The sequence below is a fragment of the Oncorhynchus keta genome, chromosome 34 (genome assembly GCF_023373465.1).
Source record: "Oncorhynchus keta strain PuntledgeMale-10-30-2019 chromosome 34, Oket_V2, whole genome shotgun sequence".
NCBI classification, from domain to species: domain Eukaryota; kingdom Metazoa; phylum Chordata; class Actinopteri; order Salmoniformes; family Salmonidae; genus Oncorhynchus; species Oncorhynchus keta.
The window spans coordinates 41,550,801-41,577,946 of NC_068454.1; the positions used below are offsets into that span (position 1 = coordinate 41,550,801).

The following is a 27,146-nucleotide window of genomic DNA, read 5'->3' on the forward strand; positions in this document are numbered from 1 at the left end:
AAATGATGCAGATAATAAGAGAGGAAAGTGTTTGTGTTCATTTGGTGAAAGTCCTAATGCAACACGTCGATAATGAGATATGAACCCGCAAATGCAATCAAGGACAACAAAATCCAATTTTGATGAAGTTATCCATTATCACGTTGACTCTTATTTCCTCGACGTAGTTCGAGGAAATAAGCCTGTGCCTTTAGTTGCACGGCCACATGTCCGACCGCAAACCAATCCATTTCTACACACCTCCTTTCTCATTCTGCACTAATGTTAGAGGATCCCTTGAGGTTGAATGTCGTTTCCATCTCTTGGCCAATTGTGTTGAGTATCGTTCACATCTTCTGTACTGCCACTGTCCCTTATGAGTTGCTGAGGCAAGCTTACTAAATGTGTGTGAATCTCCAGATAGGTCCCTGAACACACTTCTTAAGTGGACAATCGGGTCTGTTGTCTGTATAGAATTGTATATTTCTTGTGGAAAACGATTTGAACATTAATAAATAAAAAGGACTGGAACTGATTGTTAGGTTGATGGATGGAATATTAAATACATATCCATCTGTTCATTTAAGGATATTTTCTGTGTTCTGCATTGGTCACTATCAACACGACGTAATATGAAAGTTTGGTTGAATTTGGGGGATGGACTGTATTCCTGTAAACATATATAATATTCCTGCAAATGCACAAGTACAGTGAAATGCCTTTCTTGCGAGCTCTAAACACAACAATGCAGTAATCAAGGTAGCCAGGTGGTTAGAGCGTTGGGCCAGTAACCGAAAGGTTGCTAGATTGAATCCCCGAGCCGACAAGGTAAAAATCTGTCGTTCACCCCCTGGACAAGGCAGTTAAACCACTGTTCCTAGGCCGTCATTGTAAATAAGAATTTGTTCTGACTTGCCTAGTGAAATAAAGTTTAAAAATATCAATTAAGAATTATACTGCATGACTGACTTTTACATATTTGGTGTAAACCCAAAAAGCTTAGTAGTACCTGCATTAAAATAATGTTGGTTTTTTTGTACAATTTTTTTTTACCAGTATTTTACCTCCACCGCCCTCAAAATGCCATAATAGCCTGTGGGAAGAAGTATTCCTTTTTGCAGAGGGCTTCTCAGTAGAGACAACATTGCCCTGAATCTTCTAGATCTCATTACCAATGGAGATTATGGGGAAAGTGGCCAGGCTGATGTGGTAAAAAGCAATAGAGGTACCCGAGGACGGAGTAGAAAGCTACGTTAAAGAGATTCCGACAGGCATTTCAAGTCTTCTAAGCAACTCCAGGCATGGTGGGGAGAACCAAACAGAATGCTAAATAATCAACTATCCACCCTCTTTCTAATCTCCATGACTTTTCATGCCAAAGCTGCTAAATAGCTTTAGACTGAACTTAATACACTGAGGCCTGACACAGGCACAGCCAGCATGCAGCCTCTGAAGTTCAGGCGTTGCAGTTTAACGCAAACAAAGGTGAAAAGGAGGAACTGAACTCTAAAGATAGGCGGAACACACCAATCAGGTAGTTTTATAACATAGGGTGAATTCAGAAGAAGTGGGATGTCATATATACCGGGACAGCTTAATCCTGATGTGTTCAGTTCTTGATCTGACAAGTGAGAATCACAACTATTGTTACTAAGCCCTTGCAGAGAAATCATATGATAAAAAAATCACATTACTTCATTGGTGTGTCATCATAGAGGTGGGCAGAGCAAGGTTCTAACAGGGAGCTCACGCTGCGAAGCACGCGATAAGGTCAGTGACATATAGTTTCATAAAGCATCAAAACAGAACAAAGCTGTCATAAATAGTGCACAATGAAAAATGGTGATGTAAATGTACATATGTACTAGATACGTACTGGTGCATCAAAATAAAACCTTTGAAAACAAACATTTTATGAATGTATTTTGTAATTCAGTCATTTTTTTAAATCGTTGTCCCACTTCATAGCTACAGTTGAAGTCAGAAGTTTAAATACAATTTAGCCAAATACATTTAAACTCAGTTCCAAAATTCCTGACATTTAACCCTAATAAAAATGCCCTATCTTAGCACAGGTAGAGCATGGCGCTTGTAACGCCAGGATAGTGGGTTCGATTCCCGGGACCACCCATACGTAGAATGTATGCACACATGACTGTAAGTCGCTTTGGATAAAAGCGTCTGCTAAATGGCATATATATTAAGAATGTGAAATGTTAGAATAATAGTAGAGATTTCAGATTTTATTTCTTTCATCACATTCCCAGTGGGTCAGAAGTTTACATGCACTCAATTAGTATTTGGTAGCACTGCCTTTAAATTGTTTAACTTGGGTCAAACGTTTCGGGTAGCCTTCCACAAGCTTCCCACAATAAGTTGGGTGAATTTTGTCCCATTCCTCCTGACAGAGCTGGTGTAACTGAGTCAGGTTTGTAGGCCTCCTTGCTCACACACGCTTTTTCAGTTCTGCCCACAAATGTTCTATAGGATTGAGGAGAGGGCTTTGTGATGGCCACTGCAATACCTTGACTTCGTTGTCCTTAAGCCATTTTGCCACAACTTTGGAAGTATGCTTGGGGTCATTGTCCATTTGGAAGACCTATTTGCGACCAAACTTTAACTTCCTGACTGATGTCTTGAGATGTTGCTTCAATATATCCACATAATTTTCCTGCCTCGTGATGTCATCTATTTTGTGAAGTACACCAGTTCCTCCTGCAGCAAAGCACCCCCACAACATGATGCTGCCACCCCCGTGCTTCACGGTTGGGATGGTGGCCTTTGGCTTGCAAGCATCCCCCTTTTTCCTCCAAACATAACGATGGTCATTATGGACAAACAGTTCTATTTTTGTTTCATCAGACCATAGGACATTTTTCCAAAAAGTAAGATCTTTGTCCCCATGTGCAGTTGCAAACCGTAGTCTGGCTTTTTATTGACGGTTTTGGAGCAGTGGCATCTTCCTTGCTGAGCGGCCTTTCAGGTTGTCAATATAGGACTCGTTTTACTGTGGATATAGATACTTTTGTACCTATTTCCTCCAGCATCTTCACAAGGTCCTTTGCTGTTGTTCTGGGATTGATTTGCACTTTTCGCACCAAAGTATGTTCATCTCTAGGAGAAAGAGGGTGTCTCCTTCCTGAGCGGTATGACGGCTGCATGGTCCCATGGTGATTTTACTTGCATACTATTGTTTGTACAGATGAATGTGGTACCTTCAGGCAATTGGAAATTCCTCCCAAATTTCTTTTGATTTCCCCATGATGTCAAGCAAAGAGGCACTGAGTTTGAAGGTAAGCCTTGAGATACATCCACAGGTACACCTCCAATGTACTAAAATTATGTAAATCAGAAGCTTCTAAAGCCATGACATAATTTTCTGGAATTTTCCAAGCTTTTAAAGGCACAACTTAGTGTATGTAATCTTCTGACCCACTGGAATTATGATGGAGTGAATTATAAGTGGAATAATCTGTCTGTTAACAATTGTTGGAAAAATGACTTCTGGCATGCACAAAGTAGACGTCCTAACCTACTTGCCAAAACTATAGTTTGTTTACAAGAAATTTGTGGAGTGGTTGAAAAATTTGTTTTAAATGACTCCAACATAAGTGTATGTAAACTGCTGACTTCAACTGTAGCTAAAGTAGGACATCACTGAGTAGCTAAGGTGGTGATAATCTTATAGGTTTTTCCAATGGAAAGAGATCCCGTTTACATTAAGGAGGCCCTGTACATAGGTTAGGCAGGGCTCTGGTTATTTTAGTACTGTTATCATGTTCATTTTTGGCACCAATGGCACCAAGCAGAATTTTCTGCGCTTCTGTCTTCTGTAACCTCTTTCAACATCCATCCAACATATTAGCCCAACACATGATCAAGATGTTTCCTAATCACACACAATGTAATTGAATTATCGTTAGGGTACAATTAAAGCGATCCCATTTTATCTAACCTGCTGTCCCAGTTGACCAAATGCAAACTGAAAATATGGTTTTGACTCAGTGTGCCCAAATGGGTGTGAATATAATGTCAACATTAGTCCTTTTTGTGTGATTAGGGAAAAAAATCTTGAGGATTTCAGAAATGTATCATGTGTTGGGCTAATATGCTGGATAGATGTCGTAAGAGGTTGCAGGAGAATGAAATGCAAAATGTGTCCCACTTATTCCTAATTCACCCTACTCTATTTGACATTCAGATCAACTAATATCCATTCCACTAACAAGAGACTACCTTTCTGTCTGTTCCATCTTCATTTCTGCCATTGATTCAAAGTGTACATTATATGAGTCATAGAATATTCTAGAAAACCAAAAGTCCTCTGACATACTATAAAAATGCAACATGGGAAAAAAATGTTATGCAAAATATAAACAAATGAATAATACGGATGAATTCAAAACATGCATCTCTGCATTCACAGGTGTGTAATTCAAAGTATGCCTCTCCCACTAGTTACTACCTGGAGTTGAGCGGGACTCTGGTTAACATTCAAATCATGAGGCTGCTGGCTAGTTTAAAAAAAAAAAAAAAATGTCAGGTCATTATAGATTGCAATTTTTGCCAGAGTAAAATGAATACATTAAATCTTTATTACCCGCAAGACGATGTGAGAGAGGCAGGAAAGACACCTTCAGAATATTTCAGTCTTTTCCTGGTTTACCCGTCAGATCAGAAGAAATGTTTTTTTTTCCTTCTTTTTTTCCCTTCTTTTAAAACTTTCTGGGGCCTGTCATGTCAGGGTCAGCGTCTAATCACATAAGGGCTTGATCAAAGTTCCAGTATCTAGAGGGAGAACACAAGAGCTGATTTCTCAGTGTGGGAGATTAATCCACCATCAACTAAACCAGCAGCACCCCGCCCACACTACCCACCTCCGCAACCCACCCACCCCCACAAAGCCTTCTGCTGACTGCTAGCAAGGCCAGACAGACAGCTCCGGAACCTGTCGTAATCAGGAAGATAGAATAAACAGGCAGAATCCAGACTCCATATCCTAGCATAAGATAGATGATCGTAGGGATAAAAAAAAAGGAGGGTAAATCACGAGTTGGACGTCTCCTAGGTTGGGTGATCAAAAGATCTTAAAGTTGAGAGCGTGGGGAGAATGCTGGAGTAATATTCCTCACAAATCCCATCGTCAATATTTTTAAAAGGAGCAGTTGCCCGTCTTTCATACCTCATCAGTCTTTGGGATCTAAAGCCCTCATCGTCGAAATCTAGTCTAGACCTAAGCAGGGCTGTAACTACATATGAAGACACTGAGGTCCGGACCGCTGTAATGTTTTCAAATAAGATAAACTATATACACACACATATATATATATACTGAACCAAAGATTTTACTGAGTTACAGTATAAAATATATATATATAATATATATATATATAATAATATATAATCTGTCAATTTAAATACATTAATTAGGTCCTAATCTATGGATTTCACATGATTGGGAATACAGGTATGCATCAGAAAACCAGCCAGTATCTGGTGTGACCACCATTTACCTCATGCAGCACGACATCTCCTTCAGATAGAGTTGATCAGGCTGTTGATTGTGGCATGTGAAATGTTGTCCCACTCCTCTTCAATGGGTGTGCGAAGTTGATGGATATTGGCGAAAATTGGAACATGATGTTATACACGTTGATCCAGAGCATCCCAAACATACTGAATGGAGTGACGTGTCTGGTGAGTATGCAGGCCATCGAAGAACTGGGACATTTTCAGCTTCCAGGAATTGTGTACAGATCCTTGCCACATGGGGCTGTGCATTATCATGCTGAAACATGGGGTGATGGAGGCAGATGAATGGCATGACAACGGGACTCTTGTCACGGTATCTCTGTGCATTCAAATTGCCATTGATAAAATTAAATTGTGTTCGTTGTCTGTAGCTTATGCTTTCCCATACCATAACCCCACTGTCATCATGGGGCAGTCTGTTACAAACGTTGACATTAGCAAACCGCTCTCCAGCACGACGCCTTACATGCTGTCTGCCATCTGCCCAGTACAGGTGAAACCGGAATTCATCCGTGAAGAGCACACTTCTCCAGTGTGCCAGCGGGCATTGGAGGTGAGCTTTTGCCCACTGAAGTCGGTTATGACGCCAAACTGCAGTCAGGTCAAGACCCCGGAGAGGACAACGAGCACACAGATAAGCATCCATGAGACGGTTTCTGACAGATTGTGTAGACATTTTAGGTTGTGCAAACCCAGTTTCATCAGCTGTCCGGGTGGCTGGTCTCAAACGATCCCGCAGGTGAAGAAGCCGGATGTGGAGGTCCTAGGCTAATGTGGTTACACGCGGTCTGTGGTTTTGAGGCCGGCTAAACTTACTGTCAAATTCTCTAAAACAACGTTAGATTGTACACTCCCCAAAAACTTGAGACATCTGTGGCATTGTGTTGTGTGACAAAACTGTACATTTTGGAGTGGCCTTTTATTGTCCCCAACACAATGTGCATCTGTGTAATGATCATTCTGTTTAATCAGCTTCTTGATATGCCACACCTGTCAGGTGGATTATCTTGGCAAAGGAGAAATGCTCACTAACAGACAAATGTATGCTCCAAATTTGAGAGAAATAAGCTTTATGTGCATGTGGAAACCACTTTATATGTTGCATTCATAATTTCTGTCCAGTATATATACAATGCCTTGCGAAAGTATTCGCCCCCCTTGAACTTTGCGACCTTTTGCCACATTTCAGGCTTCAAACATAAAGATATAAAACTGTATTTTTTTTTGTGAAGAATCAACAACAAGTGGGACACAATCATGAAGTGGAACGACATTTATTGGATATTTCAAACTTTTTTAACAAATCAAAAACTGAAAAATTGGGCGTGCAAAATTATTCAGCCCCCTTAAGTTAATACTTTGTCGCGCCACTTTTTGCTGCGATTACAGCTGTAAGTCTTTTGGGGTATGTCTCTATCAGTTTTGCACATCGGGAGACTGATATTTTTTCCCATTCCTCCTTGCAAAACAGCTCGAGCTTAGTGAGGTTGGATGGAGAGCATTTGTGAACAGCAGTTTTCAGTTCTTTCCACAGATTCTCGATTGGATTCAGGTCTGGACTTTGACTTGGCCATTCTAACACCTGGATATGTTTATTTTTGAACCATTCCATTGTAGATTTTGCTTTATGTTTTGGATCATTGTCTTGTTGGAAGACAAATCTCCGTCCCAGTCTCAGGTCTTTTGCAGACTCCATCAGGTTTTCTTCCAGAATGGTCCTGTATTTGGCTCCATCCATCTTCCCATTAATTTTAACCATCTTCCCTGTCCCTGCTGAAGAAAAGCAGGCCCAAACCATGATGCTGCCACCACCATGTTTGACAGTGGGGATGGTGTGTTCAGGGTGATATGGTGTGTTGCTTTTCTGCCAAACATAACATTTGCATTGTTGCCAAAAAGTTCAATTTTGGTTTCATCTGACCAGAGCACCTTCTTCCACATGTTTGGTGTGTCTCCCAGGTGGCTTGTGGCAAACTTTAAACAACAATTTTTATGGATATCTTTAAGAAATGGCTTTCTTCTTGCCACTCTTCCATAAAGGCCAGATTTGTGCAATATAGGACTGATTGTTGTCCTATGGACAGAGTCTCCCACCTCAGCTGTAGATCTCTGCAGTTCATCCAGAGTGATCATGGGCCTCTTGGCTGCATCTTGGCTGCATCTCTGATCAGTCTTCTCCTTGTATGAGCTGAAGGTTTAGAGGGACGGCCAGGTCCTTCCATTTCAATATTATCGCTTGCTCAGTGCTCCTTGGGATGTTTAAAGCTTGGGAAATATTTTGTATCCAAATCCGGCTTTAAACTTCTTCACAACAGTATCTCGGACCTGCCTGGTGTGTTCCTTGTTCTTCATGATGCTCTCTGCGCTTTTAACGGACCTCTTTTATTTATTTATTTATTTATCATTAGTCATTTAGGTCAACATTGGATCATTTAGAGATCCTCACTGAACTTCTGGAGAGAGTTTGCTGCACTGAAAGTAAAGGGGCTGAATAATTTTGCACGCACAATTTTTCAGTTTTTGATTTGTTAACATTTTTTTAAAATATCCAATAAATGTCGTTCCACTTCATGATTGTGTCCCACTTGTTGTTGATTCTTCACAAAAAAATACAGTTTTATATCTTTATGTTTGAAGCCTGAAATGTGGCAAAAGGTCGCAAAGTTCAAGGGGGCCGAATACTTTCGCAAGGCACTGTATATATACATATATTTATTTATTTTATTTATTTTTACTATACAAAATAAAGAAAATCAATTAGCCTACGGGTCAACATCTAAATAGTGCTCCCAGCGTTGATCGATGCTCAGAACGTTTATATTCTTGATCTAATCGCATATGCCTCTTTGTGAACGAGTGGAATCATGACCAGTAGTTTGTTCGTTATGTTCGCCTGCGTTCCCCGGATTTGCCTTTTTAGCAGCACTTTCACCACTCTCTCAAATGGCTTACTCCACCCTTTCGCGGCGCAGACCTCGAGGGCCTGAGACATGAAACGAACTACCAGTTCAGAGCGGGCTCAAGTAGGCAACGAGAGACGCTAACAGTTTGCGAAACGTCGGACAAAAAGTCCCTCGACTTCCTCCTTGTCTACAGCCATTCCTTAAAACCAACAAAAAATACGTTCGGAGAAGGAGTGCACAACTAGTAAATAGTCGCTTACAGTCAGGTGGGTATCAGCCGGCAGAGACTTCTATTGCAATATCTTTGAAGGGCTCTGGCTAGTATTACTTAAACAAAGCCTATTTTAGCTGAGGCAAAAAAATAGGCTGCTAAATAATAATAATAACTTTGCTTTACAGAGAGTAGGTTACATACATGAATGTGGCGCTCAGTGGTGAGGCTGAGGCAGGCTGCATGCAGCAGGAAGCAGAGGAGACAGATATCCCTTTCATACACCGACCGAAATCTCACTAATGTACTATGCCTGCTTTCTTTTTGCCTGTTTTTTTTTATTTATCTGAAAGGGGAAGGTGGTAAAAAAAAACATTTTGAAAATAAGACCAACCTAGTCATGATTCCTGCATTTTCACAGGCCCTTTAACCAAAATACTGGTTTCAGGTCTATGTGAATGAGTCTGCTTTTTTTGCCTGCTTTTTTTTTTTTTTGCAGGTAAATTCATTCAGTCCCTGGTTGGAATCCAGGCTGAATCACATCCGGCCGTGATTGAGAGTCTCATAGGGCGGAGCACAACCTGCCCAGCATCGTCCGGGTTTGGCCGGGGCAGGCCGTCATTGTAAATAACAATTTATTCTTAACGGACTTGCCTAGTTAAATAAAGGTTCAACTAAAAACAAATATATGTATTTTTTAAATTTATTTATTAAATATATTACAGAATTGTAAGTCATATTCTAATAGTTCATGTGAATGTGATAGTACAATAATCTGTGTACTCCATTAATTAGTAATGCCTAGGAATACAAATGTGAACGCTATGTAATTTGACAAAAGAGATATGTATGTAAAGAGTTTTTTATGAGAGAGGATTTTATGCAATTCATCGTTACAACTGACGGAACAGTAGCTACGTGCCAGTGTGAATCATTTCTCATATTTCCCATCTATCAGGGGTATAACATTACAAATGTGTAGCTGATAGGCTATGCGTTTGTAGATTGACGGAGGTGAATTAACCTACAGCAGCCAAGGTGATAATGGCTGGGGTACCGTTAAATAATAAAATCTCGACTCACTTCAGCAATATTAATAAAAAAGTGTATCCTGTCAGTGTTTACCAAGGGTCATCACCAATATTCTGTATTCCCGCCTGTAATCCTACACACTAAATGCTAGTGGATTGTTGGGGGATTAAGGAATTATCCACCCCTGCAGGTGAACATGTTGCTAGAATGGGAGTTGCTATGGGGAGGAAATTTAAGACCTACAGTGCCTTCGGAAAGTATTCAGACCCCTTGACTTTTTCCACATTTTGTTAGGTTACAGCCTTATTCTAAAATTGATTACATTGTTTTTTCCCCCTCATCAAACTACATACAATACCCCATAATGACGAAGCAAAAACAGTTTGACGTTTTTGCTAATTAATAAAATATTTTTAAAAATGTCACATTTACATAAGTATTCAGACCCTTTACTCAGTACTTTGTTGAAGCACGTTTAGCAGCGATTACAGCCTCAAGTCTTCACGGGTATGATGCTACAAGCTTGGCCCACCTGTATTTGGGGAGTTTCTCCCATTCTTCTCTGCAGATCCTCTCAAGTTCTGTCAGGTTGGATGGGGAGCATCGCTGCATAGTTATTTTCAGGTCTCTCCAGAGATGTTCTATCGGGTTCAAGTCCGGGCTCTGGCTGGGCCACTCAAGGACATTCAGAGACTCCTGTGTTGACTTGGCTGTGTGCTTAGAGTCGTTGGTTTGTTGGAAGGTGAAGCGTTGACCCAGTCTGAGGTCCTGAGCGCTCTGGAGCAGGTTTTCATCAAGGATCTCTCTGTACTTTGCTCTGTTCATCTTTCCATCTATCCTGACTAGTCTCCCAGTCCCTGCCGCTGAAGAACATCCCCACAGCATGATGCTGCCACCACCATGCTTCACCGTAGGGATGGTAATGGTCAAGTGATGAGCGGTGCCTGGTTTCATCAGACCAGAGAATCTTGTTTCTCGTGGTCTGAGAGTCTTTAAGTACCTTTTGGCAAACTCCAATCAGGCTTTCATCTGACTTTCACTGAGTATTGGCTTCCGTCTGGCCACATTACCATAAAGGCCTGATTGGTGGAGTGCTGCAGAGATGGATGTCCTTCTGGAAGGTTCTCACATCTCCACAGAGGAACTCTAGATCTCTGTCAGAGTGACCATCGGGTTCTTGGTCACCTCCCTGACCAAGGCCCTTCTCCCCCGATTGCTCAATTTGGCCTACCTCCTGGCTTGGCTATTGCTCTGACATGGACTGTCAACTGTGGGACTTATATAGACAGGTGTGTGCCTTTCCAAATCAAGTCCAATTAATTGAATTTACCACAGGTGGACTACAATGAAGTTGAAGAAACATCTCAAGGATGATCAATGGAAACAGGATGCACCTGAGCTCAATTTCGAGTCTCATAGCAAAGGGTCTTATGTAAATATGGTATTTCTGTTTTTCATTTTTAATAAATTTGCGTACATTTCTAAGAACCTGTTTTTGCTTTGTCATTATGGGTTATTGTGTGTAGATTGCTGAGGAAATTGTTTTATTTCATCCATTTTAGAATAAGGCTATAACGTAACAAAATGTGGAAAAAGTCAAGGGGTCTGAATACTTTCCGAAGGCTCTGTATACAACAGCAGATAAGTACAGCAAGGTAAGCCATCATAGGGAGAAGACAGACACAGACATATTCCTACATCTCCAATTCTGCAGCTTTGTGGGAGAAAACTCACCCTTACTCTAGTGGTGTATTCTGATCCATACATTATAATTGATGTATCACAGTTACTGATAGACCCTGGTTCCATTGTGTACTGGTCAACACAAATATGAGTTGTGCGAATCACAACTCACTCCCCATTCCATTCAATGGTGAAAAGAAATTGCTTCGAGTTTTTCCAGATGCAAGTGTAACGTCACGTGGCCATGCAATTTAACTCACTTTTGTGAAGATCCTGTTTGTATCACTTGAAGTGGTGCAATGGGATGCCGTCTGTCACTGAGGCCATCTAGGATTTCACTCCTACCCTTCCCACACACTGCCCTGAGACATCTGCCTCTACCAAATCAGCCAGGATACAGGCCAGTGTAGCTCTCGTGGGGAGAGGAGCAGCGGAGTCTGAGCAGAACCCACTTCCAAGTTTCATCAAACAGTTGAGAGGAATACAGACTGGACGTTTTCCCATAAGCAACTTGAATATAAGATAGAACTGCATCATTGGGCTGCTTTATCCAACTAACTACGAACACAACACACTACAATATCCAAATTAGGGAGAGCGTATTCGCTGTCCTTCAGAATCAGATGCAGCGTAGCTACCGTCAACGAGTCTTTGCTGCACGACTGAGCGTGTACACTTATCCGTGGGGAGTGGAATCGAGGGCAATTGCATGCTCATGGCACAGAACGCAGACTGGCCAGCAGCAGGAGACTTGTAAAGCTTTGTGGCAAACTGTCTCGCCCAACGTCTCGGGAGATAGTGTTTACTCAAACAGCTCACACAGTTTAGGTTGGGAGTTATTCGCTGTGAAATGTCCAACCTGGATGCACCACCTCGGACGGAACTAAAGCAGGGAGTGTATTCATGTCTCATAGCAAGTTTGCCGCAATAACAGAACCATTTTTGGCACATTTTCCCTGTTGCGGTGTCAATCCATAGTCAATGCATGTTTATCCAGCGCTCCCGGGAGGAACCCAGCGTCCACGACCTCTTTCGTATTCAGAGAGGGGACTCTCCCAGTCCCTTTTTTTTGCTCCCTCACGCCCCTTTGTCCACAATTCACAGCACTCCTTTGTAATGAGATGCTAATCCTCTGCAACTTATTCCAGTGTTTGGGAGAAAGAAGGCCTTTATTTATTCAGTGTCTATCTGTATACATGTTTCGTGTGAAGAGGTCTCAGGTCTTCATCCGACATGATCTGCATTTGAACGAGGCGCGTGGTTAAAGGTGACTTCTCCTGAGCATAATTTTACCTACTTGATACGATGCTGGTTTCAGATTGGTTTTCCTTCCTTAACTCAATTGATCCAGTGGGACGTTTAATTATTCAAGCAAAAAGTACATGATATTAATCTTGTGGACGGCTGAATAATTCATTTCTGTATCCGTTGTTCGTTTGCGATCCAAATCTAAAATAAATATTATGCTCCCAAATGTATAGTTTTTAAACATTTGTTTATGAACAAACATTACATGCCACAAACAGGCCCGTTTTCCCCCCTGAAAGATGCCATGCACCTTAATATAGAGATAGAGAGCAGTGACTGGCAGTCCAGTTCTGTCGGTGCCTTGTGATTTCTACCTACTAAAGGGTGAATCCATTGTGTAAAGGTGCCTCTTTCTGAGTAGGAAATCTGCTTGACTTCAATACAAGCGGAGTCAGAGGGGCAGGAAAGGAAAGGCAGATAACGCCCCCGTTTGGAACACTCCAATAGCATATGGAAAGTTGGCACACGGGGTGGCTCCAATTTAGCTCCCGAACCAACTGGCCCAGCACAGAAGTGGACAGCAAGGGACAAGCGCAATCTCGCTGACCACTCTGTTTCCCACTGAGCTCACTGAGTACCACTTTGGGAAGAAAAAGCTGTGCCAAGGGGCGTGGCGCTCATTCAAATCAGCCGTTCTCCTCTCCTTTATACTATGGCTGGAGTGTATGATCATGACATAGTCATGTATAGTACTCTGCTGATATCGATCCATAGCTGTTGCGCTTCCTCAGGAGCTGTCAAATAATACCCCAAGCTCTCTTCAGAAAGTATGATAATAGCTATTAGATCATCAATATTCCAGAATAAAATGGATTCACGAGCATAAATGATATTGTCACGGCCTCTTTCGGGCACAAGGAGCCGACAATTTTTTCTATAATGACAAGTCTCGTTCAATATATCTCCATCTCACTCCTATATCTCCGGTCCTATTGCACATTATCTTCCCTGATGTCCCTCAATGTCGTGGTGATTATTTATATATTAGTGTATTACCTCAACTTGCTAATTAATTGTCAGTTAAGAGATGTTATAGCTAATATGGAGAAAATATACAAGCCGTCTCAGGGGAGAACTTTCATTATGGTACACCTACTAATGAAACATTAGCATCCTGTTCATCTCCCATAGAACTGAGTCGACGGTGAAGGTCAAAGACGAAGGGAAAAAAAGTGTGGTGATTTGTGAGTGAAGCTGCGTGACATTTATTTCTTCCCTGGACATTGGAGATCTGTTTTCGAAGCATGCTATTATACCATCCTTCCTTTACTCTAACGCTCTGTAAGCAAATGGCAACCTAATCCATGTATAGTGCACTACTTTTGACTACAGCCCTATGACAAAGGCCATGGGGCCCTGGTCAAAAGTAGTGCACTACCATATAGGGAATAGGTTGCTATTTGGGGATGCTGCCTCAGAGAGAATGTCAAGGACACACGTAAACATGGACAGAAAGGGATGCCATACCTCATTAATGGCCATATTTATTCTAAGTGATGCCCTTATCACGGTGTTTGTAATGAAATGGATGAGATCACAAATTTGAAAAGATCTATCTTTTTTTTGGTGTTTCCCGAGGGCATTTAGAGGAAAAGCGATTTACATTCTTCTCCCAGGAAAGGACATATGATCTTAACTTATCTTTAGATGAGAAAATCACAAACGGGGAAGCTCTAATTAGAGTATTTACATTCAAGTGCTCCTATCAGCTGCACACACACACACACGCACACACGCACACGCACACACACACACACACACACACACAGACGCACACACACACACACACACACACTGTGCTGATCATCAAAAGTGCTGTGAATTTTGCTGTTAAAATAAGTGCTTCGTTTTATGCATCTCACCATCAACAAAATACAAGGTGCTTCTTCACAGATTCTGCTCTGATCTTTTAAAAGAAAAGTCAGGCAGTCATGTGTATTGGATTTCACTGACAGTATAAAACTGGTGTGATGTTGATATTACAGTTTTTTCCAAATACACACAAAATCTTTTCATGTCACACGATTTTTGAAACCTCTCACTTAAAGTGCAAAACTACACACCAAATATCCAAAACCATAAGTTATTTCTCAGCCTTTGACTCAGTTGTCAATTGCATAAAACACTTTTTTCAAAACACTTACATACCTAAAACACAAAAATCTAACAGGAAGGGATTTGCTTTGCTTTCCTTTTCCAAACACAACCAATCAAAATGCTACACTTATTCACCACACACACTCCTCACATGTGCAAACATGTGCAAACACTAATAGCTTAACTGATCACTAACCAATCACTGCTTTACTGTAGTATAGGCCTATAAATAGGTCATAGGTCAGATGACCTGTTTTGAACAATGGATGCCAACAATGGACAGAGAGCAAGAGGAGTAGGAGAGACAGGAAGAGGAAGAAGAGGACGAGGGCAAAGAAGAGAAGGAAGGAGAGCCATCTCTGATGAGATTAGGGCAACACTTGTTGATCATGTAATCAACCACGGTTTGACCATGAGAGAGGCTGGACTGAGAGTCCAGCCCAACTTGAGTCGATTTACAGTGGCGTCCATAATTCGAACCTTCAGAAATGAGAACAGGTATGCAACTATATAATGACTATTTTAGCATTACAGTAATGTACTGTAAAATACGTATGACTGCATAGTATTGCATACACATTTGTAACTCTAAGCCATCCATTTACTGCACTGCATTGAATGAATAAGGTTGGTTATCATGCTGTACTACATTTGTTTGTACATTGCTTACAGTCCCTATGCTTAACACATACTGTGTTTGAATTCTGTACGGAGTGGAAAGGCAAAGACATCATGGAGGACGAGGACGCTTGTTTACAGATGTACAAGAGACTGCAATTATAAATATGGTTTTGGCCAACAATGCAATTAGGATTCGAGAGATAAGAGAGCATATCTTGAAGAATGACACCATATTTAACAACATCAATGCTGTAAGCCTGTCGACCATACAACGCATCCTCCAACGGCACCGAGTGACGATGAAACAACTTTACAAGGTTTTTGAGAGATACTCTGACAGAGTCAAGAATATGCGACATGACTTTGTAGAGGTATGTTTGCAACACTACTTCCAGTACTTCAGACCATATTTACTCATCTGTATATCCTTTTGTCTTTTACAGAGAGTATTGGAGCTGGATGCCCATGTAATTCACCATGAATTTATTTATGTGGATGAGGTTGGCTTCAACCTCACCAAAACCAGGCGCCGCAGAAGAAATGTAATAGGACAGAGGGCAATTACCAATGTCCCCGGACAGGGTGGGGGTAATATAACTATGTGTGCTGCCATCACTCAAAACGGGGTCCTCCATCACAATGCCACACTGGGTCCGTACAACACCGGCCATATGATCACTTTTCTGGATGCAATTTACACAATGCTTGTCCCTGATCCAGATCAGGAGCCTGCTAGATTTGTGGTTTTATGGGACAATGTTAGTTTTCACCAGGCTGTTCTGGTCCAAAACTGGTTTGCCACCCATCCACAATTTGTAGTTTTGTACCTACCCCCATATTCACCTTTTCTAAAGCCCATAGAGGAATTCTTCTCAGCCTGGTGCTGGAAAGTGTATGATCGCCAACCCTATGCCCACATGCTGCTTCTCCAGGCAATGGAGGACGCATGTGGGGACATAGAGGTTGCCTCTGACCAAGGTTGGATACGCCATGCTAGGAGATACTTCCCTCCATGTGGGGACATAGAGGTTGCCTCTGACCAAGGTTGGATACGCCATGCTAGGAGATACTTCCCTCAATGTTTGGCAAGAGAAAACGTATCTTGTGATGTGGACGAAGTATTGTGGCCAGACCCAGGTCGGAGAAGAGATGAAGGGTAGCTAAGCACTGGTGACTGCCCCCCCTACCAATTCCTGGACTGTCCCCCCGGGACACCACACACACAATTGTGTTCTTTACTGTATTCTAAAGAATATACTTTTGGTTTACATATGTTTATGGTTTTGTTGTATGCTACTGTATACAACAGTAATGTTTGGCCGAATAAATATTTTCTGTTTCTACATTGCATTGGTGTTTACAGTGTACTTGTTACCCCTCTCAGCAGATTACTTTCACTGTAGAACATTGTATTAAAATGTAGATATAAGCCTATGAAAGACCAAAGAGCTTTAGATTTAGAACAACAGTGTTTACATGGTATATTCAAAAATGTACTATTATGAAAGCAGTGTTTGCCATTTGATGCAAATGCTTCATTCTGACATGTGTTCATGGCATTTTGAATGCAGTGTTACATTTTGAAGGAGATGTGAGGCATTTTGCATTTTGTGTGTGCAGTTTTGGGAATTTGTGTGTAGAGTTTTGAAAAAAAAAGGAGACAGTTTTGAAAACGTGTGTAAAGCAGTTGGAAAAAACTGTAAAAGGTGAAAAATATATGATAAAGATGTGAGCAGAGACAAACCAGTAAGCTCTTCACTTGGCATACGTTTTCAGAAACAGTGGTTGGTGGTGGGCAGGACTCTCCCATGTCCAAGTATCTCTTTGCCCCCTTTTAGACTTCAAACTTAGGTCCTCATGAAGACGAATGTTCCTATGGTCATGAGGGGAACCCAGGACATGAGGACAGTGTTGCTATCAATGGCCAAAGGGACTTCCCTCTGGGGTCTGCAGTGTTAATCGGAGCCACTAGGTCCTCACCCCACTGGATCAATGTCAGCAGACATTTCCTGGTGCGTGCCAAGTTATCTGTGTTTCAACTTTAATAGGTTATTGAACGGAGACGTCATTTTAGGGAGCAGGGCCGTATTTCACGTTACTGACAATGAAATGCGCAAAACCTTCTCAACAGCATACATTCGGATAAACAGAATACATCTTGACAACACTGTCAGGGAGGAGGAGTACAAAAACAAAGACAGCGAATAGCACATCAAACACTGCTATTAAAGCGAGGAATGCCGCTTATCTGACTCATTAAGACAACAACAAAATGTACGATCAGAAAAATGTGGTATAATTAGTTTAGGTAATAGCATACGGGGAGGATGATTAGCAGAACTGAAAAACTATTTCTGAAGGACATGTCCTCCTACTTCAGCCGGGTTCATATGAGTTCAATCTAAATCATTTCTGAACGGTCAACACGGAATTAAAGGCCGTCCTCCTAAATGCTGCTGGATGCCCTTGCTCCATCACACACGGTCACAACCTTGGATCCAGACATGATCAACAGCATATCAACAAATGTCACTGCAAGAGACGGTAATCCAGGAGCAGCATCCTAAAAGACACACTATTTCCCATATACTGCACTTCTTTTGACCAGGGCCCATAGGGGCCTATAGGGCTCTTGTCAAATGTCGGGCACGGTTCAGGGAACAATGGAGCCATTTGAGACGCACACAAGGTGAAAGCACTGTGTCAGGCAGAAGACGAAAAGGCCAGGAAGAGTATCCCACCACAGCCCACCACAGCCCAGAGGGACACGGTCCGGGCCCTGTCCGGCCCACCCAGGAACCAACCAAGCACAGTAATGATCTTGGCTCCAGTCGTGTAATCTGCTGCAGCACCAGAATTAAACGGTTTGTTTACTTTAAGCTGTGTAAAATGTGTGTATATCCACAACAAAAAGCATTTATTAATATCATATTGGAATCTAACAGGAAGTAATTTGGTTGCTTTTTTAGTGCAGTTCCTTCCACTGTAATGTATTTCCTGCACCTCAAGCACTTCATAAGTGAAATGTACTAGCAGGATGACAAAATGAGAGGTGGGAAATCAAGCACTGGGAGATAAATCAGGTGGCATTTTTTGTGCGTCTGAAGGTCGAGTGGTTTGTCAACATCACATCTCCACATCTGGCACATGGGGAAATTGTCTGTCTGGAGAGATTAGCCTATGTACAGAAATAGAAATATACCAACGGTCGTGAAAATCATGTGGGCATAACTTTATTCAAGGTACTATAAAAACCTTGTTCAAGTAACTACCTTCCGAAATTCTCTCTTTACTTTGTTTGATTGTATTCAATCCCTTTTTTCATTTAAAAAAAAATTAGTAACTAAAGTACCTTCAAAAGGTTATTTCCATCTTTACTTTAAAAAAAATATATATATAATCCCTCTTTTTCCACTCAACGTAACAGATATCAATTTACAGTTACCGTGCACCACCATATAAATATGATGTTCTAAGGGGAGGAGGGACAAAGCTGATGTTTGGGGAGGAGGGACAAAGCTGATGTTTGAGGAGGAGGGGACAAAGCTGATGTTTGAGGAGGAGGGGACAAAGCTGATGTTTGAGGAGGAGGGGACAAAGCTAAATTCCCATCGTAAACCAAAAAAGGGTGCAAACTTTTCACTATAGTGTAAATGCTTATTAAATCAGGCCGTAGTGGTTTCCAGAGTCTAGCCTATATTGCACTATACGCAATTGCAAGGAATACTTCCAGCACACATTTTGATCACATCTCTTAGCAAAGGATTGCTACGATGGCAACTGGGAGGCATCCGCATTACCGCAATGGCATTCTCCATTACACTACGTTACCGTATCGTTCAGAAAGCTTTGACATGACTCAAAAGGGATTTCTATGATTACACAAGATGTCTGTGCGGGGTCAACCCCAGGCAGTGTATTTGCAGTGGGCTCAAATGTAACCGTCGTGAACCACTCCACAATCCGTTAACAGCCATTTCAAATGTAGCCATATAACACTATGGTTTTACCAAACCTCTCTCACGGGGGAAGGGGTTCTAGGTTCAGTGTCGTCTTCGGGACACTGTTAGGGGTTTAATAGATCGGAGACAGAATATCACACCTGGCACCCCAACGGCACTGCGGGTCAATCGAGGGCATACCTGGTTTGCGTCAATCTTTTGAGCAATAGTGGCAAATATGCAAAGAATGATATACACTTGGCACAGCAATTGAGATCAAATGTTTGCGAAATCCCGCTCGATAGTGTATTGCAAGTGTGGGGCCAGGCCACACGCGAAAGATCAGCGAGGGGGCCGAGCCAAGTGACATTAGACATAATTCAGGACGCAAGCCAATTCTCCAGCCAAGCAGATACACCAGGCACGGGCAGTTCCTCATGCAGACACAGATAGCGCTGGGGGTAGATATGCCACCGTGAAATGTGTGCTCCTTGCTATTTCCTGCCGCTGAATGGTAGTCCGAGTGATCAATGACATTTCCAATGCAAATCGCAGCCACAATGGTTTCTACAGTTGAAATCTCTTTGAAATGTTCAAATGTGCTGCCTCCTTCAAGGTAATTAAGTGATACTGGTAAAAGGAAATGAGAGGCACACATCCATTATCTGGTGTGGTCTAAAAGCAGGCTTGATTAGTTTTTCACACGCATTTCCACTAATGTATTTCGGGGACTCTCACGGCTTGCTCCCCTGAAGAAAGGAAAGGGTTTACAGTGCATCTTTGGTCAGCAGCTTTCGTCATCATCACCTAGGCTGCCACCCGAATGACACCCTATTCTCTATATTGTGCATTACTTAGTGCACTATTCCCTATATAGTGGACTACTGCTCACACAAAGGGAATAGGGAGCAACTTGGAATGCAGTCTTACTGTATTCCCGATGGAGACTGTAAAAACTGTTTTTGAAAACATACATAGAGAATGCAGAGTGTATTTTCAGCCCACTATTGTATGAGGTGTGGAAATGGCTGCTCATGGTTCAATGGGTAGCAGTACTAGACCATTGGAGCACCCTTTACATGTAAATGAGGAAAGGTCTGACATATTGACCGAGTTTGTCCAACAACTATCTGTTTCTTCTAATAGAAATGTTAAAATCTAACTCGAACATGGGCTCTGGCAGCACTAACAAATGCAGCAGAGACTCGGCCCAAAACACAGCAACCAGATAATTAGTCACACCAGGCTTAAGGGCTGGGAAGCAATCTGACTGAAGGATTTATCGATCCATTGGAAGGGGGAGGGCCACAAAGTTCGGGGTTATTATCAATCTTGATGAATCAAGTCCTTCAGCCGGTGATGAAACACACACACACACACACACACACACACACACACACACACACACACACACACACACACACACACACACACACACACACACACACACACACACACACACACACACACACACACACACACACACACACACACACACACACACAACAGCTTGGTGTACTAGTTATCAAAAGGAGACATATGTGTATGTGAGTAAAGACTCCCAGAGGTTCGAGGGGGTTAACTGCACCAGAGCATTAGAAGCCTTTATCGTGGAGTTAAAAGCCATCCCTAAGCTCTAGCTTCATCTGATATACAGTCTAGTGCTCCAAACATTGCAGAGGTAAGACGTTTTAAATGTGATCAGAAATTATTTTAAAAAGCCAAATCACCCCCTTAAAAAATAAACTGTTTGGTTTTGTATCATACAATAACTGGTCACAGGTGGGATTTATCTGATTAGATGTTGATGATGCATATCGAGTAAAGCAGCCGACCAATTTGACTGTAATTCATCTCCAGCGAGTGTGGCAGCGTGGAGGAGGACAGTGTGTGGGACAGGGCTGGAATAGGTTCCACCGACTGTACTCTTCACATATCCCCCATCAGAGCAGCATGATGTGGGATCAACTGGGGTATTCTTTACACGTGTAGGAGCAATAACTACACAGACTGTGCATTGGTCTGGCGAGCTGCTCATATCCCAACCGAAGACGGGCTCTGAATTCAGAGTGAGTCTGTACATCAAATGTGGAGTAGCATGGTAAGCTGCGAAGACTGGAGGGAAAGAGGCCCACTGCAGTGGAACTGGATTGGCTAATTGACAGGCTGTTTCAGATGGATCTCCAGAAAAGTGGTCACTTTCCCTGGTCCCCAGTCCTCTGTCTCTATCTGGGGGTTGGAGGGATGCGGGGAGGGACGCTGAACCCACTGGGGGGAACTGTCATTCACATACTCCTGCGCGTCATGTGCAGCACTCACTCCAAGACAAAAGAGACATGCCACCCCGGGAGAGAGTGGGTGCCAGCCACACAGAGACACAACACAGAGCACCTGTTCATGGGAAAAGTTCTCACAGGACGACACGAAGGAATCAGATCTAGAGAGTGCCTTTTGTTGTTGACTGGGAGTTTTTGGCCTATAGGAAATTCACTGGAGCTTGTATGAACAAAGCCCCCAGATCTCAAGGCAGTTGTCAGCCTCGGTAAGGATCAACAGCAGCATCACCATACATGGTTGCCGAACCCTTCTGCACACTATTGATTTGCATCATCCTTGTTCCAACCCTTTAGAATATGATCAAAATAGATGAGGTGGAGATCAAGAATATTCAACCATTCAGGTTACACGTTCCATGTTTTATTGTCTACTAAAACACAGCCGCCTCTCAACAAAGACTTAACATGCAGAAATGACAAACTGCAGACGGGGGGGGGGGACCTTTAATGGCGACTGCGTTAACCCAGGTTTCATAGGTTGCTGCACACCATTACAAGTCCAACGCCACTTAGTTAACCCCATGAATATATGCAGAAGGGTTCCGTCCTAGCTGAGAGATAAATCTGATAATGCAGCTGCAAACAGAGCCGACAGAGAGCAAACAAATCCAAAATATCCTGTTTAAAAAGCCAAAGGCTCTCTGCCAGATCCACACGATAGCGCCACACAAATGAATGAACAATTATCCTGAGGTTACAAAAATGAACAACAAAGTGTCAAGGCATGTTGAGTTAGCTCGATCTGGTGCTGATGAATTCATCTGAGTCAATAATATGACTTTTTTTATTATAAAAAAAAAATGGCATAAAATGCTAGTAAAAAAACAATGCTACCAATCAGCAAAGGTATCAAAGGGAAACAAATCATTTCGATGCATAATTATGTACGGATCGCATCCTAAAAATCGATCGTCTGTTTTTTTTCTTCTATGTGTTGACCAGTCAAACAACAAGACCTCTATGGAAAACAGGTTGGTGAATTGAATATGGACTGGGAATGGCTAACATTGGGTATCTGTACAAATAAAACAATACGACTATGCTAGTAGCTGCATTTTTCTTTGCATTTTCCTTTCAATGCAGAAGAACCGCTCCTAAAAATACACCTATCCACCTAAAAATACACCTATCAATCTTCTGAAAAATAACAACAGGTCTTTGATAGTCCACTTTCATCCAAGGTGTTTCTGACGATACGGTTCCATGGAGCTGCTGTGTTTGGATGACAAAGACACAGGTTTTGAACCATGCCTATTTTCCTTCAACAATCATTTCACCAGAATGTATAATAAATTGCTACGTATCTCTATCTTGGTAGGTAGGGTCTTGAGTGCCTCGAGCGCAAATGCACGGTTTGAATTCCTTTTTTCCCCCCCTTTTCCAATTATTGCTTTTCAAAGCACACGATTCAGACGCACAGTGACACACTTATTTTTCAATAAAATGTTGTGTTTGTGTCTGACTTGTGACCATTCAAGCGTTGTGAGAGACCATTTCTTAAAAACAATAGAAAAAGACCAAAACAAAATGGCAGTTTCACGGTAGTCTCTCTTTCCTACGATCAAATGACCTAGTGGCTTCATGGGTGGAATGTATTCCTATTTTTCCTCATTTCATAATTAATCAACATTATTTCAAAAAATTGCGCTGAAAATCCGATGTTTCTATGTCAAACAGTTTTGTTATATTTCAGTCTTCTTTGATGTATATATTGTCGCGTAATACGGGGATGCAAACTCAAAATTGAATACATTTCAACTCCATATCTGACATGGTACAGATTAGCCCATAACCATGTGTGTGAGTTGAGTACACTTTTGTTTCAAAGTAGATTTGTTGGTGATTTCTACCTGACCCTGAGTAAAAGGATAAAGACAGACAGAAAAGAAAAAAAAATGAAACGGACAAAGGCCTTGTGATGAGACTATTCATCAGACTCTTCTCCTGAGCACCATCTTAGTCATTACCGGAACAAAACATCTGGAGACCTCCAAACGATCCACTGAAACTCACGACGCTGTGCAACAAGGCAATCCCGCTAAATGCAAATCAATGAGAAGAAGAAGAATGAATGCGTGTACAGAGAGAGATGGAGAGCGCACGTGTGTGTGTGTGTGTGTGTGTGTGTGTGTGTGTGTGTGTGTGTGTGTGTGTGTGTGTGTGTGTGTGTGTGTGTGTGTGTGTGTGTGTGTGTGTGTGTGTGTGTGTGTGTGTGTGTGTGTGTGTGTGTGTGTGTGTGTGTGTGTGCATGTATTAGTGTGCGTGTGATTGATAGCATTTCAACTGTAATAACCATGCTTCCATTGAGTTAGTTTAATATTCAGCCTTAGCTACTGTGGTGCACACCTCTGTCGCTCCACGCACCTCAGAGGCACGCACACATGAAAAGTGGAGTAAATGCCGTGTGAAAGAAACTCTGTGGCTGGGCTTAACATCTGTTAGCTAGCTAGAGCACATCCCTCACATCCAATCCCTTTCTGCCCTCACTCAGAGCTCCCAACCCAGGCTGACTGGCTCCTCACACGGACGCTCCCTCCAAGTTCTGCTGCCCTTGGGGGTGCAGTAAATGACATGTCATGCGTGGAAGAAGTAGGAAGCCTGTAACAAATCTAACTGACAGCCCCCCCCCCCCAAATGCCGACCACAGAGCTATACAGAGAAAGAACAGCAACTTAAGGAACTTTCTATGGGATCTTAAATCTGTGCTGAAGTCACTCCCCATCCAAGAGAACTAGCAAGGTTTCAACAGCTGACACGGGACAGCCCCGTTCCTGGACGTCGCGCTCCTCCCCTAATTAATGTACCGCGCGAGAAGTGACTGTCAACGTGTCAGAGGACGTTCTCATCAGCTGGTGTAGAAATGCTGTAGCTTGAACCCGAGTGCATAACAAACTGTTGGAATCATATCTCCACAGCTGCCAGTGTTTTGCCATCTTTACCCATCTTTTTGGTCCCCTAGGGATACATGGCATTTTCCTTGGCATGTCAAAATGTCAAATGTAAAATCTTATTAAATGTACATGACAGGGGTAGTAAAATGTCTACGTGAGTAATTATGTAGGATCAGAAATACTACGAAGAGGAAAAAAGCTGCCTATACATTGCAGCAGCCACAGAAATCAGAGAGGACACGTCATTATTTCCTTGGTCCGTAACTTGGCATATCAAAGGTTAAAACGGTGTAATACCACGATAAGAGAGAATCCTTGGGTCTCAGGAAGGTGAGCATATCAATGTTCAACAGACCCTATTAACACTTGACACCAGTACTTTATCATCACTAAAGCAATTGCATATTCCTGTTCCTCCTTGAGAGAGGGGAAAAAAAATCCATCTCCTTTCAGGACTGTGGCTTTAATAAATAGTGCACAACACACACACAGAGAGAGAGAGAGAGAGAGAGAGAGAGAGAGAGAGAGAGAGAGAGAGAGAGAGAGAGAGAGAGAGAGAGAGAGAGAGAGAGAGAGAGAGAGAGAGAGAGAGAGAGAGAGAGAGAGAGAGAGAGAGAGGACATGACTGGATGTGAGAGAAGCTTATGGAAATGGTTTAATTCCTTTTAGTCAATCTGGCTAATGCAAAAATCATGTATGTCTGTCTCTAAATATTTCATCTTAACAGCAGCGAGATTGAAATACAACATTGGTGGAACATTACTCCTTCCCTCCTGAAAGGTACAAGAGCTGTGAGAGCTAGGGAGCCACAATCCCAGACAGAGAAAGAGAGAGAGAGGGCGTGAGGGAGAGAGAAGTTAGCTTTTAAAAGGTAATTTTGTGGCCGTGTACTCTCTCAGTTTGCAAACCATTTTTCTCTTGAGAGCAGCCAGAGCCGTCGTTCCATGCCGTTACATTCTCAAACGCTAGGAAATCATTAGAGAACTGTTGCTCCCCTGTATATGACGAAAGATAACAGAGACACAGAGCTCTGAATCCTATTTATTTCAGCTTTTCCCAGTAAAAAGCACATGGCTCTTGAAGTAACACTAAAACACGGAGAATTTAAATTACACTGGCTTTAAAGTATATAGCCGACTCCAACATTATCTTTCATGCCTCCAGGTGCTTTGCAAAAACAAGAAAAGTGTCCAAGGATCCGTGTTTTTGATCAAATTGCAGAATATTTAACTTCCAAACACATGTGTACTTATTTTTCTAATGCCCTGTGTTTTCAGTATCTGTAATGTTTTTTTTTAGTTCAGAAGAACCCGGGAATTAAATGTTCTTTCTCAGAACAAGACACAGGTATGTCAGCTACTTTGGGAAACTTTTCAACTTACCACAGAGAAGTCCTCAGCAGAGCAGTTCTGTCCACTGAAGTTGCAGCTCTTCAGCATCTCGTCCAGCTGATGTCCTGTCCGGTTGAAGATGTCCTGCATGTCCGGCGCAGGATAGTCCAAATCGGTGGGTTTGTGGCCATCCCGGTTTTTTGGTGGTAGACCTGTGAGGTTAGCCAGGTGGTAGATGTCGGCGTCGGTGAGAGCGGAGAAGCGGAAGCGGTTGATGTTGCAGATGGTCACAGCGGGAAAGACCATCTCAGGGCTCGCTTCCTCATTCAGAGCGGTGACGTGAGGGTGCTCCAGGTAAGAGATGGCACACTTTGCCGCCTGGTACAGAAAGAGTGCCAGAGAAGCCAAAAAGGCAAGTGCCCAGAGGGTCTGCCGAATGCCCAGGCGCCCCGAGACAAAGATGTGGTTAATCCCGTGGAGAGAGCTGGAGTTGGCGAAGCCGACCAGGTCCTTAGCTGGAGGTGAGCAGCTCTCCTCAATCAGGCTCTCCTTGTCCCCATCCTGCTTGCCTTTCTGCTTCTCATCCTCCTCTGCAAATTTGATTTTGCAAACAAATTCGATCGGCATGTGGGCAGCCAGCTCTGCGTTTGGGGTTGTTTTGATGACAGCTGTCAGCCCTGATCCACTTGTCCCGTCTTCTCCGGCTGTTGTCCTCAGAACAGATTACAACTCCACAAAGAAGAAGAAAAAGGCACGAGAGAGTTGCTGTTGCTGCTGCTGCTGTTAGTGCTGCCACTGCTCCTGCTGCTGCTACTGACTGCCACTGCTCGTAGTGAATAGTGCTGCTGTGCTGCTGTTCTGGATGCGTGTCTCAGTACTTGATCATCTCGCAGAGTCTTGCTTATCAGCAGTAATACAGCTGTCAAAAAAACACCCTTGCTCTCCGCTTCAGACCCACACATGAAAATGCAGCATTTTGAGTCAAGCTAAAAGAGGCAGGGGGCTACTTAATAATTCATGAGAAGGCAACACTGTGATTATTTCCTCCTCACTGGCGCGGGCTGCAACTTCCCCCGTTGTACGTCACTGTGCTTCCCACAGCCCGCTCCTGCTTAATCCACTTGTTTGAAACGGTCTTACTCCTTGACCGTAATAAGTTAGGGTCAAAGGTTGTTCTGCCAAACATCCGGTGCTTTATGAGAATTGCAGGGTGTCACTAGTTTTAAATCCCCCCCTCAGATCCCCAGAGAATGCCCAATTGGAACAATGATGAGGAGTGAG

At 42.5% G+C, this 27,146-nt stretch overlaps 1 protein-coding gene across 2 annotated transcripts in view; it reads right to left on the reverse strand.

The window, feature by feature from the left end:
- The window catches only part of LOC118367146 (acid-sensing ion channel 4-A), a 100,975-nt gene extending 74,105 nt beyond the window's left edge, over positions 1-26,870 (reverse strand). Inside the window, exon 1 of one of the 2 annotated variants that reach the window (XM_035750231.2) lies at positions 25,917-26,870. In XM_035750231.2, the coding sequence (XP_035606124.1) occupies positions 25,917-26,492 (576 nt within the window). In that variant the 5' untranslated portion in view covers positions 26,493-26,870. The remainder of the gene's footprint in view (positions 1-25,916) is intronic. The other variant, XM_035750230.2, reaches the window with a different exon arrangement.
- Between the last annotated feature and the right edge of the window lie 276 nt (positions 26,871-27,146).